At 38.9% G+C, this 18,104-nt stretch overlaps 1 protein-coding gene across 1 annotated transcript in view; it reads right to left on the bottom strand.

Moving 5' to 3' along the window:
- LOC140226754 (BCAS3 microtubule associated cell migration factor-like) overlaps positions 1-18,104 on the bottom strand; it is a 46,148-nt gene that overhangs the window by 27,583 nt on the left and 461 nt on the right. The window contains exons 2-3 of the mRNA XM_072307184.1: positions 13,725-13,840; positions 10,488-10,576 (exon numbers count right to left, since the gene is read on the bottom strand). Coding sequence (XP_072163285.1) covers positions 10,488-10,576; positions 13,725-13,840 — 205 coding nt within the window. The remainder of the gene's footprint in view (positions 1-10,487; positions 10,577-13,724; positions 13,841-18,104) is intronic.

Here is an 18,104-nt window from a genome sequence, read left to right as displayed (position 1 = left end):
TTGCCCGAACGGCGACTTCGTCGCCACGGAATCCAGTTGGCAAAGGGTCTGAAAGCCAGGCTACACCAAATTGTGTTTGTTTACAAGCAGAGCGCCACTACGACAAAATACTGGAAGGTTTGAATTAAAAGCGCGGCCAAGCCCGGCAGTGTAAACGGACAAAATTGCGGGGCTCGGCCGCGGCTCGGCCCAGCCCCGCACTGTAAACGGGGTCTCACTTTCATGAAAAAAAAAAGCATGATCTGCTGACTCTTTGCACATTATCTTTGGGGGATGCCTGTTATTTTCCATTAACATCAACAAAGTTCAATTGCATAACTAATATGTGAATATTCAATAGAAAAGAATAATTCTTTACTTGTTGATTATTCAGGTCATCTTTCGGGGTATCAATCAGCTACATTTAATGAAAATTTTAGTCATGTAATCCATAATGGATGGTTAATGGTAGTCTCCTGCCATTTAAATCTAAAAAAAGAATCCAAACATTTACAAACAAAATGAATTATCATACATTGTGTATAAAGGTAGTTGAATGTCTCACAAAGTATCAACTTTGCCATACAATGTTGATGTTTGGTTTTTTTTTTTCACAGCAGTAAGTTTTTGTAAGATATAAAAGAACAATAGGGGACAGGGTCATATCACTCTCCTTTAATAGGAAGGCTTCCTTAGAAAGGCTGTGCCCATTAGAAGTGTTCGTGTACATACTTACAGCTGCCCTAGCAATGAGGGCTACATTACAATGGGACAATTATGGTTCCCGTACAGTTTTCATAAAAAACATTTTTCATTCTTCATAAAAACAAAAATAAACATATACTTAACATCATGTACTTAGTTGACAGCTGAGTGCTTAGACTTGCTTTACTCTCATCCACACCCTAGTCACGCATGGCAGTCAGGATGGAACAAGCTGATTCTTTATCAATGTATAATAACTGCCTTGTGCACTATTTCCTGATAGTGTAATTCATTCTACATCACTGCTCACTCTTCTCCTGGGCTTGGCTTCAGAGCAGTCACAACAATTGCCATTTGCAATCAGTGCAGGTTGACAGTACATACCAAAACCTAGCGATCATCAGTCAGACAAAGAGAATTTGAGCTGCTCCCATGGTAGTTGCAATTATTGCAATTTAAGTGATTGCCACCTTTTTTCAAAACACATCCTGGGTATACTGTCTCTTTTTCACAGCAATCTTTGGTATAATGACATACATGTACAGCCAAACCTGCCTTAGCGGCCACCTGTCTATAGCGGCCACTAAAAAATTCCCCCGAGAGAAAAGCCCTGATAAAGACCCTGTGTATAGCGGCCACCTGTCTAACGCGGCCAGCGGCCACAAATTTTGTTTCCTGCGGTAGATTTTAACCTGCCTATAGCGGCCAAAAACCCAATGGAGCCGTAGCCGAGCAGATAATTCAGCGCGTTTTTCTGCTTTGTAGCCGTGCGGGCAACGTTCAGTGATCGCCACCACTGCATTCATCCCTCGATCATTCAGTCATGATAATGCACTAGTGTTAAGCTTTCTTCACAACAATACACTATACTGTGCAACAATTTATACATTGTACACCGGCATGGTTAAATGCATGAAACACACGGAGTGTGCATATAATACGTACACACATGTACATACATGTACATGTAAGGATACAACGATGATACATGTAGGGCCTACAACATGTACTATTAAATGCACACAAAGTTGGATTACCTGTCTATAGCGGCCACCTGTCTGTAACGGCCACTTTTTCCGTCTCCCTTGGGTGGCCGCTATAGACAGGTTTGACTGTATTTCATACTTGCCAACTCTCTTGCTTTGGGTGGTAGACTACTGCTTTTTAGAGGTTTTGACCGGCTACCGATTTTCTCTTCTGATCTACCGATTTTGTAGCAAACCTACCATAAAATGAAATGGAAGTCATATTTTCCCTTCATTGTGCGTTGATTCCCTAAAATAAGCTAGTAATTAGAATACTAATAATAATTTCAAGGAACTCGTTCCTCAAAAACGCCGTATTCAGCCTTCTAATATGCACACATGTATGCACACTGCGGTGGTGCACTAGTCTCTATCAAACGTGCGTGCAAGACTTACTGTACACGTGTACATGTAGCTAGAACCACACGTAATAGTAATGTTTTGGTAGCTCACGTTCTGCAAGAGTGAATGCTACGAATGGAAACCCTTCCAAACACTGCAGAAGAGAGCAAAATCTGCCACGTACAGGAATCTCACAGCCAGGTCATCTGCTAATTAATTTAGACTTGGTGAGGGCAACATTATGTCTTATTCATCAAACTAGCTCCACAATAGAAAGTACACTAGATATCTATAAGGGGATAAATTATTTGCCAATACGTTTGATTACTTTTTCACATATGCTTAGCCTCCAAAAATTATTTACCAATATGTCTGATTTCATTTTTATATGCATAGTCTACAAAATAGTTCATAGATTTACATGGATTATATGTTTTTTTTATCAATACCAAGAACCCTTTAAAAAGGTTAAAAAGCATGCACCGAATCTCATATTTTGATATTGAAAAAAAAAAAAAAAAATCCACACCGTGGGAGGGGGGACACCCCCCCTCCCCCCCCCCCCCCCCTCGCACGCAAGCGCGCTCGGGCTTGGTCGCTTCACTCCCTCGCAAAATCTACCTCTTCAGGATTTCAAAATGTTGGCAAGTATGGCATTTCTAAATTGAATTAAAAAAGCAGTAGGCCCTATGTTGATTTTCTTATGAGGAATGTGACAATAAGGTGTCACAAGCATTTCAAAATACATTCAACCATGTTGATGAGGCATGAAGTTGAAAGTTGTACATATTGCCCGAGTGAGGCACTGTGATAACACTTGGACTGAAAGAGTGCATACACTGTACAGTAGTTATTAGTGTACAAAAATGCAAATTACTGAATATATTATTAAATATATCCAATGCACAAGTACATTGTATCAAATACATGTATCCTTCATCTGATGAAAAGTGTGACCACACAGAGCAAGCCTTCATACTAGAAAACAAAGCAAGACATTTCAATTTACCTACTCTTTACAACCCTTCTGTGTATGTACAGGTGTACCTCTCTCTCGCTCAATAGGAAAATCAATGTTCTCGGATTACAAAGATAATACTTACTTTCATATACTTGAATCTGAACATAAATATTTTGGCTGCTATAGCCCTCCTGGCTCATCTTAGGTATAATCTAAACAGACATTGACTCAAGTACCTGTAGTCTATTAATGCTCAGTCAACCATACTAGCAAAGAATTCTTGGCTATTGTGGGAAATTTAAATTTACCACATCAGTCTTCTTGCAACTAGACGATGTGTTAAGAATAAAGTCCTTTCCAAGCAACTCAAAAGCAATTGTTTCCTGCATTATTATACAAGCAGCAGTTGCTGTGCATGATAGTTCAACGCTATCATGATAACATAGCAAAATGAGTAGCCTTCTTGTTCCCTTTCCAAACATGAGAAGAAGGCATACTGTACGAGCTGAAATTTTCACGGTGGTTTCATTTTCGCGAATTTCGCGAATCGCCTTTGAACCGCAAAAATAACAACACGCGAAAATAACAACGTGCAAACAGATAAGCACAGTTAGACCTCGCAACCGCGAAATTAACAACACGTGAAAATGTTCTCCTAGTAGCAATTCGCGAAAATATCTGTACGCGAAAATTTCAGCTCGTACAGTAACTTAGGGCTACCCATCTTTAGATACTAAAAACAAAAACTAATGCAGTAAACAAACATGAAAACTACACTGAAATTGACTTCTTCACATTTAGGCTTTTTTTTTTTTTTTCAGTCACAAAATATGCCTTCAAAAAGTAATGCAACACTGGCATGAGATTACATGACACTGACCTTTGTGTAGATGGAAATTGCTTCAAATCTGTAAACAAACATTTGTTGTTGTTGTTGGGGTTTTTTCTACATTTATATTAAAAAGTGGGAAAAAAAGTCAAATCATGCAAACTTTCCACATACTTTGTATTCCTGTCATTTGCAGTTAATATTCTATCCAATGGAAAAAAAAAAAAAAACTAGATATATCGCTACGGCGACTGATATGCCTCCGCCATAATGCATGGTTCTCCTAATAGGTCTATAGTACAATGTCTTGCCAATGTGTGATGACAGTTTCACACAATTGGCAAAATATTAAAATGACAGGTTTGCCACAAATTTGCTGAATGTTCACTTTCCTAGAACTAGCTTTGTAGGTTCAATTGGATGAATGATTAAAAATGTCAGAGTGCAGGTATTTGGGGAACTGATGATTTTTACTTGACTTTTGACCCTTTTATAAGTTAAATGCATCTTGAGTAATTTTCAAGGTATTGAGAAAAAGTATAATTTCAGTATCAAATGGGAAAATAGCATTATCTAAACCTGGCCTTTGACCTTTGACCTCACAGTTCCAAAGAGAATCACTGTTAGGTTGAACATGCATAAATATGTAAGTTTCATGATGATACCTTGAGTTACTTTTGAGATATGGAGGAAAAAGTGCAATTCAACACTTTCACTTGACCTTTGACCTTTTGGCAAGAAACTTCCCACAGAATATATATCGGGTAATACATGCATACATCAAGTTTTAAAAAAAACCCTTCAGGCATTGCATAACCATAAAGAAAGAAGAGATATTTTGAGGAGTTTACCTTGACCTTTGACCCCCTGACCTTTGAACCATGACCCCCAACTTCCCTAGATAGTCACTGCCCATTGGAACAAGCATATATATCAAGTTCCATGAAGATACCTTGAACCATTTGCCAGATATGGAGAAAAACATGAATTTTCAACCTTTTTTTTCACAAAATAACCTGTGACCTTTGACCTTCGACCCCGTGACCCTAAAATCCAAACAAAGTATTATCCCCCCATGATATACCCTCATACCAAGTTTGATGTGAAACCACCACACGGTTCTTGAGATATCGACAAAAACAAAATGGGACGTAATTTTTGTACGTACGGACGGACGGACGAACCGAAAACATAATGCCTCTGGCCACTCCGTTGGCGGAGGCATAAAAAAAATTGGTCACGAAGCAAGGCCAGCGTCGCACACACAAACAGACCCTGTTAAATTTACTTTTTCATGTATAAAGACGGAACAAGCGAGGGCACCATCACCAAAAACAATAGGCGTCTTCGTTTTACCATAACACACCTTCATGCCAAATTTGAAGATGATCTAAGAAGAACTGCAGCCAGTAGAGTGCTCACAAGAAAATCTCTGCGGCGGACGCGGTGCAACGAGGCCAAATCCATAGTATTCTCCGAACTCTGTTCGGGGGATACAATGAGTGGATGACCTATATGTCAACACTCAGCATACTTTCACACCCCATGATAGCATACTATGCAAATGATAAGCAAATGAGTCCATTATGCCCATTGCATATGGATATGAAAGATTGAAAATACTGAAAAATGTGAAATGCATACACTTTGTATGACTACGTTCCTCTTTAACTGGAACATTTTCTCTGTGTGTACAGCTATAATTGTCATCTACAGAAACATTCAAATCCAAACTTCAAAACGTTACCTATTCCTCTCACACTGAGGACTATAATTGCAGTCTATAATGTTCGGAACAATTGTATTCTTTATCTGGTACATGTATGTGTTTGTTGTTGTTTGCCATTTTCTTCTCTGTTGTCATGCTTGAACATGTGTTATATCTATCTTTTCATTTATGAAGCGCCATGAGCACTAAAAAGCGGACCTGTGCGCTATACAAGTAGCCACTATTATCATTATTATTATCATTGCTACTTCTACTACTATTACTACTACTACTACTAATAATAATAATAATAATACTAATACTAATACAATACTAATTGAACTCTGCAATATATCTTGTAAAACTATGTCTGCTGATTCTTTAACTCCTTTACATGTATCAGTGTTTTTTTTGTGAGTGAATATATGCTACTGTCATACATTGTATAGTACATACATGTGTGAATAATGTGCACAGCTATTAATATTTACCAGGTACCATATTTTTTCCTTTCACTGATTTCACATTTTTCACAGAGGAAGACATTCAAAACTACAGAAGCACTCTGAGAGCGCAGACCTCCGCCAAGCATGCAGCTCATTTCCACCACTGATCTTGTTCTTCCATAGAAGTGATTTCCACCCATACATACTTATAGCATTGTGTGCTGAAAGTCGCCCAATTTCCCAATACAGAAGCCTTTGTTACGTCATAAACCCTCAGCTGCACGGCGCGCCTCGCCCTAGTAGAAACTAGAGCACGCACTAGTGCGCGCATGCAAACCTCAAATACGCGCAGCCTGAACTCCCAAGTTCATTGACCCTACCTGCCAAAATATAAAAAATCCTTCATAAATTCCTCCAAAATTCTCAGATCACTACCAAAATTTGATCATCTGTTACTTGTATCAATCTAAACCTTTCCTGCAAGTTTCATCCAAATTCGTTACCTACTTTTTTGAGTTATTTTGCACACAGACAAACTAACTAACAAACAAACAAATAAACAAACAAACAAACAAACAAACCAACGGTAACGAAAACATAACCTTCCCCCTGGGCGGAGGTAATAACACAGTAACAGCAGATTTGTGACAGAAAAAAATCTACTTTATCTGCAGATTATCCTATCATTGTTTTGATAGCAGAAATTCTAAAGAATTTGATAGGGTTGGGGTTTTAGGTGGTATGGAAATGTTAAATGGTATTGTTAAATTCAAGTATCAGGATGGCTAATCACTTTCGACATCCAGCTGAATCCCTGCTTGGCAAACTGCTTGGCACACTCTCTTATTGCCACAAACTAGCATTAGACTAACATGAAAACATATGAGTGGGACTGTAAGGACAGCAGCAATTCTGCTTAACCCACCACCTAGGCTTCAGTTTCTGTACCCGTTCACATGGGTGAACCGACATTTAAGAATTTTTAGCTGGCAGAAATGTATCAATACATTGCTTTGAAAGTGACTGCTATACAGAATCAGAGCGTATGTGAGTTTTGTCCTGGCAGCTCATATTACAGGATATAACAGTAGTTGTTGAATTCATGTTCATGGAATACAGCAGTGAACACAGAAATGTACACATGCACGTTACATGATCAGGAGTTGATATTTTCACATGTTGTTAGATTTGCAAATAGTACCCAGATTGGAGAATTCCCACAAATAACCCCAGGAAAACAGGTACGGTATGAAGTCTCATTAATAAAGATTGTATTTGATGCATTTGAGGTGACAAAAAATGATGTCAAGTATCAAAACTAAATGCAATCGTAAAATTTGCTTTGTGTTTGCTCTGTGTTGTGGGCTGCTCAGGTGCAGCCCTGTCGCGATATATACAGCGACTGGGCTGTGTATAGTGTACAGTGTATTTGTAATATGCACAGCCCTGTACAGTGTATTTACATAATATGTGTATGCACAGGCCTGTCACAAGTCATGACTGTGTATAGTTAGTGTACAGTGTATTAATACATAATATGCACAGCCCTGTACAGTGTATTGCACAGGCCTGTCACATCATTATCACAGCAAGTCATGACTAGTACTCTTAGTGGTCTCAGTCTGGTGGTCCCTGGCTGGGCCCCCTGCCTTGGGCCAGCACTTAGGCTCCTGGCCTCGGCCCGGCCTTGGGGCCCCGTGGGCCCCTGGGCCACTGGGCCTGGGCCCACTTGGGCTATGGGCCCCTGGGCCTGGGCCCACTTGGGCTCTGGGCCCCTGGTTCCGGGCTAAGGCCCGTGGCCTTGGGTCCGGCCTTAGGCCCCGCCTTTGGCCCGGCTGTACTTTGTACATGGTCTATGTGAAATCAGGCTTGTCTGTAACTGTATAATTACAAATAATTACAAATAATCACAAATGATCAACAGGTCCATACTACATATAGGACTATATGAATATATGAATTTATGAATATATGAATATATGATTATATGAATATATGAATATATACAATGTATGTGAATATATATATTATTATACATGAATATATAAATGTGATCAGGCATTCTGTTACGGTGTCAGATCTGCGGTCATTCATATATAGCAAATTTTATGCATACGTATAAATGGCATACATTCATGTGTACAGTATGCTACTTGATTGAACCAGCCAATGGAGAAAGATCACACCCATTGAACAATACTTGAAAGACATAATATGTACAGTTCAATGACTCATTGCTTGTTATTATGAACTCTGTAGAGGTATGCAGCCCTCTTCAGATGGAAAACATACAGTTGGCTATCAAACAGAGCTTGCAAAACCATCCACAATTTATTGAGTTGGATTTGTGTGTGTGTGTGTGTGTGTGTGTGTGTGTTAGAGCTATTTGGCTTGTTTCCTTTGCACACATCATCACAAATTCCCGAAGTCTGAATAAAGTGAAACCAAGACCTTCATATAGATGTGCTGCATTGTAAGGTGCTGGATCAGAGCACTACCATAAGATTGACACCATGGCGGGAATTGTGCTCACAGTGTACTATCCTTCCTGTGCATTTATGTTAAAGTGTACCAATACCCTGAAAATCACATTTTAAACTAGAAATGTCACTATGGCGACTGATACCTCCACCATAATGATTCTCCCAATAGGTGTATAGTACAATGTCTTCACAATGTGTGATGACAGTTTCACATAACTGGCAAAATACTGATATGACAGGTTTGTCAGAAATGTATTGAATGTTCACTTTCCTCAAACTGGGTTTGCTATAATTGTCTAAGAGTGCAGGTACACATATTTGGGGGATTGAGGATTTTTACTTGACTTCTGACCGACCCCGTTATAAGTTTATGCATTGAGTACTTTTCAAGGTATGAAGAAAGAGTGTAATTACAGTACACAATAGATTTTTTTTTCATTTAAACCTGACCTTTGATCCTTAACCTTTGACCTCTGGAAATTTCCCGGAGAATCTCCATTAGGTAATACAACATGTATACATTAAGTTTTAAAACTAATAATGCAAGCATTGAATATACACTAGTTCAGTATATGAGGGAAACAGTAAAATTTTGAGGAGTTGACCTTGACCTTTGACCCCTGACTACATACTGACCCATGACCCCTAAATTCCCTAGATAATCCCTGCCAGTCAGTACATGCATATGTACCAAGTTCTATGAAGATACATTAAACCATTTGCGAGAAAAGTGAAATTGCAACATTTTCATCTAACCTTTGACCTTTTGACCTTTGACCTTATGACATGAAACTCTCTCTGGAGAATCTTTACGCAGTAGTACATGTCTACACTAAGTTTCAATAAAATACCTTCGGGCATTGCATAGATATGGGGGAAATAGCAACATTTTTAGCATTTGACCTTGACCTTTTGACCTTTGACCTTTGCCAATGTCACTAAAATCTCCTCAACTAATTGCCCCATCATACATCATCCTTGGACCAAGTTTGGTGAAAGCTACTTCATCCAGTTTTGAGTTATCACGTAAACAGATAAATTTTAGGATTTGACCTTGATCTTTGACCTTTGACCTCTGTCCGATTTCACTAAAAAAAACTAACATGTAATTTTCCCATCATACATCATCCTCAGACAACAGAGACTCCAACTCTCCCGCTTTCGACGGGAGATCTCCCGCCGAAAACCCATTTTTGCAAAATCTCCCGTTCTCCCGCTTGAGATTTAATTTCTCCCGCCCTGGCTATGTGTCTCCCGTTGGAAAGGATTTCTTACTTATTGCTATTGTATGTTGAAAAAATAAGCCTTCGATAGCACCAGAGAGGGTCTAGAACCTTAGGAACTTCGCGCTTTGCACACATCAACTTGGAGTCTCCTGTTTGCTAGGGGTTTCAGGCGGGAGAATCTCCAGATCAGAAGGTCCTTTGGGTTGGAGTCTCTGAGACTCTGAGTTTGGTGAAATTTGCTCAATCTAGTCTTGAGTTATCGCGTAAACGGATACAATTTCATGATTTGACCTTGACCTTTGACCTTTGGCCGATTTCACCCAAAATCTAATCAAGTAATTGCCCCATCATACTTTATACTTGGACCAAGTTTGGTAAAATTCCAGTCAATATTTCTCAAGTTATCGCGTAAACGAATGCGGACGGACGGACGGGCGTACGGATGTACGGACGGACGGGCGTACGGATGTACGGACGTACGGACGGACGGACGGACAACCCGAAAACATAATGCCTCCGGCACCACTTCGTGGCGGAGGCATAAAAATCAGATCTCACACTATGCAGAAATTTATCAACTTTACATGTGATCAATATGCCTAAAATTGGTTACACATTTGTGATCGTAACACTGCAAGTTGTTTTTTTTGTTTGTTTGTTTCTCGTAACATGATTACAAAAATGTTACATTTTTGGTCATCAAACTATACAAAGGCTTTAAAACCATGTATAATTTGTATCATCAGATACTGTTCAATGAAGAAAATTTGTACAGATTCTTACCAATATGCTCCAAATCTGGACTCCATTTGAGTAACCAATCACCAAGAACAAAGGGCAATCAGCTGCTTCTTGACACGGAAATATGTGATCTAGTTGATGTAAAACACAGAAAATGGGAAGCTTGCATTTATACTGTAGTTTAAACCAACATTGAGGTGATCAATAATATGGGACCATAAAAATTTGTACAGGTATACCTATATGTAGTACATGATACAGCGCACTTGTAATAAGTTTTTTAGTGATCGAATGGTCAGGCTTGAGATGCTCGATAACATTGTCAAGCCATTAAAGGCATGATTTGAAAAACTTATTCTTTCCATTTCAAGCTGTAAAGACAATAGTATCCAACATAAAAATTCATTCTTTTGATATTAAAGAATAAAACACAATGAGGGCACAGGACAGCATACTCCAAACTAAATCTGTTGAATACAGATTGTTATAATTTGGTTGGTATAAAAGCCATGCTTTGAGAGCCTGTCCTTTCAATTTCTAATTACTTTCAAGACGTCACATTTTGAAACTAAGTTAAAACTGTTTTGATACTCTCAGCTGGGTAGCCTACTTTCAGTAGTCTTTATAACAGTACTTCCTTGTAATTTATAGGCCCTCTACAATTACTGTAAAACCAGGCATTTTCACGTGCATGATACTTTAGTGAACTTTGCAAGGACCCAAGATTCACATTCTAAGTAAAATGCAAGCATATAAGTTTTGGTGTACATGATGCAATGAAAACAGCTTGCAAGTCACAAAATTTTCATGTCACTCAAAGGGCAATCAACTTCAATTCAGGGAAAATTTCACGCCGCAAACTGTTTCTGGTTTTACAGTAATGCATTACACTTCTGGAGAATTTACATTGTGTGTAATGAACTGATGGTACATCATGATGGCTCCTAATCAATTTTAATATTTTACCTTATGATCTATCTCATTTTCAGATTTACAGTAAGTGCAACGATGTATTACGTTATTAGGAAGTCTGTATCTCCAACACTCCTTGTAGAGAGTAGTCTGAACATGCATTGTATTTACAATAGTTCTGTACATGTGTAGATACCATGTTTGATATACCATTACAGCCTTGCTGTTTGTTCTGAAACTCCCATCAAGTTCAAATATGAATAACACTTTGTGCTTTCAAAAGCCAAAACATACATGTAGTTCTCCTGTGCTTGCAGAACTTTTGATCTTTTGCTCCAATCTGTAAACTATACAAGAAATTTGTGAAAGAACCCATAAAACATGACTGCCATTGGGTAAAGATGAAAAAGCAAAAATTAACCAGAAAGGTTCAACGGAAGTACTAGTGACAGTTTAAGATCTTATCCGATCATGTTTGCTACAGAATGTTTAACATTCAATAACATTGATTATAATGTACAAGGTATGTATCAGGCCATAGCAATATCCATCACTCACAAGAGTGAATTGAATGCAGTTTGCTATATGGTGTGATTCAATATTACTGCTAGGACATGATTCAATCATAATAAATGTAGTACATAGTGTTCTACACACTCACTACTGAACAGGGGAGGCACTTCCAGAATAAACGTCAGTACACTGACTTTTGAAAATGTTTATCAGTTAATATCACATTCTTTGATCTCAAAATACTACACAACAACTTGATATCCTGGCAAATGGCACCAGCCAGACAGGTTTCTTGGTAGATCTGTCCAATTATAGCAAGCAAATTCCAAATGTCAGAAGATGAATGTGTAAGGTCCTGCTGAGTAATACTATGTTTTAGCTGTAACTGCTACATGTACATTGCAAATATCAGTCTATGATTTGGACTAAACTCTATTCTCATATTCAAGCCAACTGACAACATATAAATATCGCATATTTTTTATTGATCTCAAAATACTACAAACAACTTGATATCCTGGCAAATGGCACCAGCCAGACAGGTTTCTTGGTAGATCTGTCCAATTACAGCACGCAAATTCCAAATGTCAAAAGATGAATGTGTAAGGTCCTGCTGAGTACTATGTTTTAGCTGTAACTGCTACAGTTTGTACATAATAAAATTGTAAATATCAGTCTATGATTTGAAGTACAGTTAAACTCTGTTCTCGTATTCAAGCAAACTGACAACACAGGTATAAATATCACCTATTTTTGATTGACAGATAGCATGTAGCTTCCTTGGTCTTATCTATTACATAAGGCATCTACTTTAATCCATAACACTTTCGTTCCTAAAATGTACACTGTGCACACCATTGATATTTTTGGTCCTGTGTACTTATACATCTTGGGCACTGACAACAATAGACTGTTTCACTCACATGGACAATGCTGAAATAAAGTTTGTTATCATCAATTATGAGAAGGATCGTTAATATATAAGGAAAGGGCGCGTCTGAGGTTTGCCAAACACTCCATCAGGTCCATAAATTGTATTTCTTCTTCTGCACACATGTGTGTGCATCCCAGCTCTTCATCTCTCTCTCTCTCTCCTTTTCTTTTTTTTTACTTTTTTTTTTTTTTTACATTTCTGGAAGTTGAATTGTGTTCAGGCTCTGAATTCATTCTGAATGCATAATGTTAATGTACAACGTGTACTGCACATGAATTTGGTCACTGCAGCTGCTATGGTGCGCAAATCTGAAGTACAGAATGTTGGCACCTTGTAGAAGATGCTACTTGTCACTGATGCAGGTGAAGATGCTCCCCATTTAGTTATGTACAACATGACCTTTCATGCAAAATAACTCATCAAAAAAGGGGAGGGGCAAACAGTACTCGCAATAGAATCTCTGCAGTCATGAATTCAATTGATTTTGAGGGTTTCTTGCAAAGGTTTTAAATCACTTCAAAAGTGGATGCAGTTTAGATTATGAAACAATAGGTAATATTCTCCATGATGACTACAGACAAAACCCCATTTTTTAATCCAAGTTTTTCATCAGTTTCTGTGGAAAATCAATACACAACATTATCCCATCAATTCGTTTTCTTTAGCTCAATAGTTGGTTATGTTAATTCTTTTTTGTTGTAATCATTCATGAAAGATATATTTTATGGAGGAAAAAAAACACAGACACCCACTCTAGATGTAATTTCTGCATATATATTTATAGTCATATTCTATACTCATTTGGTTTTCTGTGGATTAGTGAGAGCTAAAATTAGAATCATCCAGACAAAATAGGATGATACTTAAGTCCAATCTTTGTAATACCGTACATAATTTGAGTGAAGTATTGTGGCACTCACCTGTAATATCAGGTTTTTCAAACTTCACCCAAATGATCTTGTCACTTTCAACAGGACTGGGACCAGCATAAGCGTCGTGAAGGAAATCAACAACTGACGCAACATATGACTTGTCACTGCAAAAGCAAGAACAAATGTATATGTCATAATAATATGTACATTGCTTTGTACATCTTCACATCTTATGTGTGTGGTATGACCGTGTGAACATATCTAAAGTACAATGTAGCTTCATAAAAAATGATGCCTATTTCTGAATATGTGATTGCAAAAATCTCAAACTTAAATTCAAATTCATATTATTTTACATGCTAAAAGAAAAAAATCATGTTTACAAGACAAACAGAAGAGAAAAAATATACAGTGTACATACACTGCACATGTAGCACGTGAGGGATCAGTAAAGGTTATAAAGCCTCTCGAGGCCGATTCCCTTATAGGATGCAATTTGAATCGAACAGAATTCACTGGGTTATACATACATGTACATGTAATCTGATCTGTCCATTATGCTATGGTCGATGATAAGATGGTCAAGAATATAAACTATGCATTCATGAGATAACAAAGTACCGGTAACAATGTCAGGGGTAAGAAATTACTGTAATACACTAATTTCAAGATTTCTCAGGAAACATTTGCAAGAAAAAGATTGCAGTTACTCAGGTACCACCTCTCTTTCACTTGGGTGCCTACATTCTACTGTACATATAGTTCTACTACAATACATGTGTAAAATGTGTTATAAATACCAAATTATTCTAACAATGAACAAAAAAAAAATGTGTCTTTTGATGAACAAACAAAAAATTAACCAAAAAAAGGTGTCCTTTGATGGAGGGGCAAATACAAACTTGTGTATACATGTTACAATGTCACTGTGGTTTTAATCTCAGACAAATGACACTTTGGACATGCTGAGTGTAATGCTTTGAAACACACACACACACAAATTTTGTGTGGCATGATGTCGGCCATGGATCACTACTGTGCTATCTTCTAGCAAGGTTTGACATAATATTGTGATTAAACAAGAGTGGTCCACGACTTTAAACTTGGTATGTTACAAAGAAAAAATAGATGATGACAGTACAGATTAAGTTTAGACAAGATTGAACTACTTCTCAAATTTTGGCTCAATTGAAAACTGTCTGTCTGCCCTATTTACATCCATGATAGCACTACTTTTTCACACACATACACACATACACATACATACACACACACATACACAGTCTGATTTTGAAGGGGACCAGACTTCATTAATTAGAAAATAAGCAAATTAAAAAATGATTAATATCATTTTTTAATTTGCTTATTTTCTAATTAATGATCCAGCTGATCTGGATATAATTGCATCGTGGACATTGCGGCGCCCATTCGTGTCCGAATTTTGGTGACTCGACTGCACTTGCATTCAGCCCTTGTACATTTATTCACTGCATTAATGGGCATGTACAGAGATTTTGTTTTTCTTTTGTGTTTTTGAGGATACCATAACACTCTGAGCTGGTGATAAGCGAAAAAACTTGCAACAGAACGGCATAATTTTTCAATTTTTAGTGCTTTTCCGGTGACCCTCATTTTTTGCATGGGACCTAATTTGCATGCGCTTTGGAAAAGTCGCGGCGATCCTGCGTTTTTGACGGCAAAATTCGGGATATTAGATGGATTTTTGGAGGTGACTCGGGCACTATCCTGTGGTGAACGAGTGTGCCAGTATGTGAAACAATGTGATATGCGTGTGTTGTGACAGTAACGTTAGAGTTTGCTGGCTTGTGATAACTAATGTTAAAGTGTCCGGATTTTGGGGGCCGGTCGAAAATTGGGGCCGGGCTTTTACTCTAGTCTCTGGTGAGTGTCAATCGATTGTTATTAACATCAAAGAACTACAAGAAGGTCTAACGAACGTTACAGGCTAAATAACTATACACAGCCCAGTCGCCGCTGTACATACGTAGCGCGACAGGGCTCTACCAACGAAGCTCCAAACACGAAGAGGGTCCAACGATCGCATGCGATCGGATTGAATTTTGATACTTTAGATCATTTTTTTGCCACTTCAAACTCATCTGACGAACAAAATGATAATGAGACTTCATATCTATGCTATGAGTATTGAAATTTAGATTTAATAACTTACCTAAATTGATGGTTATATGCAGCATGTGTGAACGGTTCACGAACGGTAGGACCTACATCGTCTTTCACGCCAGGCCATTTCCAATATTCGGGAGGTCACATGATCTGAATGCCCTTTCAAAAGGTCGCGCTGTCGACCGTGCTGCTACACCAACACTCAAGCAGCGCATCGCATGCACGCAAAAGATTTCCGCAGAGATCAAGGCGCCATTTTGAATTCTGCAACGATGAACCGCGACGGTGTTAGGGAATCCGCCAGAAAGTATCATTTTTTTGTTCCATGGACTTATCACGAGGGCTCTCAATGGACTTACGAACCTTCTGTAATACAACCATGCACTTAAGGGGAAAGAGTTCCTTTTGTACCCCCCCCCCCCCCCGATAAGATTGCGTATTTTGAGCTCTACCTAACTTTCTAAAAGAGGGCGACATTTTGATGGGGGTTGAGTAAAAATGGGGCGTGGAATTTTGGGGGGGTCATTACTAAAAGAAAAAAAAAAAAAACGTTGAAAAAATGTTTTCTCTCCTCTCTCATTCCCTTATTCTGTTCTCTTTCTTCCGTCTCCCTCTTCCCTCTCTTTCCCGTTTCTCCTTCTCTCCGTTTGACAATTGCCATCTCCAGTTGACCTCTTGCATGAACCTGTAAAGATAAACATGACATAATAAGAGAGAAAACATTTCACTGAAAATAAGTGCCGGGTCTGGGATTCGAACTCACTATCATGAGTATCGGAGCCCAGTGCGTTCACGATCGCGCTGCACGATGAGTTGCGAGGCTGTGGTGATTTGTGGGAAATAAACAATGCATCAAAACTGTACTATACTCGTCGTAGATGGCGCTACCTGACATTTACGTAGTCTGGTCTAAAAGTACATGTGTGTACTGTACGCAAGCACGTCCTCAGTCAATTTCAGTCTGGTACAAGATGTCTGACGAGACAGCAGCATCTAAATCGCTATACCATAGCCCTAATCCAACAAATTACTATTCCCTTTCACCAACATTAAACTAAATAAAGGTTATGCCTTTTATGGGAAGACTTTCCATAACCTTTATTTAGTTTACCACCAGCAAAAAAAAAATTGTGATATACACATTCTGCGCACACTGTACATGGTCCGCGTCACCCTAGGACACCGGGGTCCGCGTCACCCTAGGACACCGAGGTCAACGTTACCCTAACACTAACCCTAACCCTAACCCTAGGACTTCGGGTCCGCGTCACCCTAGGACACCGGGGTCCGCGTCACCCTAGGACACCGGGGTCCGCTTCACCCTAGGACACCGAGGTCAACGTTACCCTAACACTAACCCTAACCCTAACCCTAGGACTTCGGGTCCGCGTCACCCTAGGACACCAGGGTCCGCGTCACCCTAGGACACCGGGGTCCGCGTCACCCTAGGACACCGGGATCCGCGTCACCCTAGGACACCGAAGTCAACGTTACCCTAACACTAACGCTAACCCTAACCCTAGGACTTCGGGTGCGCGTCACCTTAGGACTCTGCGATCAATGTTACCCTAACACTCCTAACCCTAATTGTTGGCTCTAATGTAAACGTAACCATCGAAATCACATTTTTACATCCTGACTGTCAACTTGTACATGGTTACGGCCGAGTTGTCTAATATTTGTGGCGAGTGAAGGGCGAGCAGTGAAGGGCGAGCTAATTACAGTACTAGTACCTTCAAACGAGCGATGGTACGTGCACAATGCGTGCAAATATGCAGCAGTAGGCACAGTACAGTGGAACGGTGTCCATCCATCGCATTTCGCTAGCAATACGACTCGATCTGGTTTAACATCAGAATTCATCTTTCTTTTTTAAACTACTGTCCACCAGGAGCTTAATTCAGGAAATGACGTGGCATTATCACTTTAACTTGATCACGACAACGAATTGGCTGTAAAGTGCGCACAAAAGTTAGGATTACTCGCTAGCACTGTAGCAGCGTACGTAATGTTAGTCCCACCTACGTGAAATGAAGTTGGTGAGTAAATTATCACTATTATTACATTTTTGTAGGATTTTATTAATTTTTCCACTAGTTCTACCTATATAAATGTGTTTTGTAACAATATATATATTTTCTTCTTATTTTTTTTTCAATTTATCGGGGGGGGGGGGGTACAAAAGGAATCTAACCCACTTAAGGTGAGTAACGTTTGGTAACGTGTACATTGTTTATAAAGAACGTATAAATTTTCATAAGTTTTGCAGTTGTGTTGTGGTTC

The sequence above is a fragment of the Diadema setosum genome, chromosome 4, assembly GCF_964275005.1.
Source record: "Diadema setosum chromosome 4, eeDiaSeto1, whole genome shotgun sequence".
Classification (NCBI taxonomy): domain Eukaryota; kingdom Metazoa; phylum Echinodermata; class Echinoidea; order Diadematoida; family Diadematidae; genus Diadema; species Diadema setosum.
This window is presented reverse-complemented; position numbering and strand designations above follow the sequence as displayed.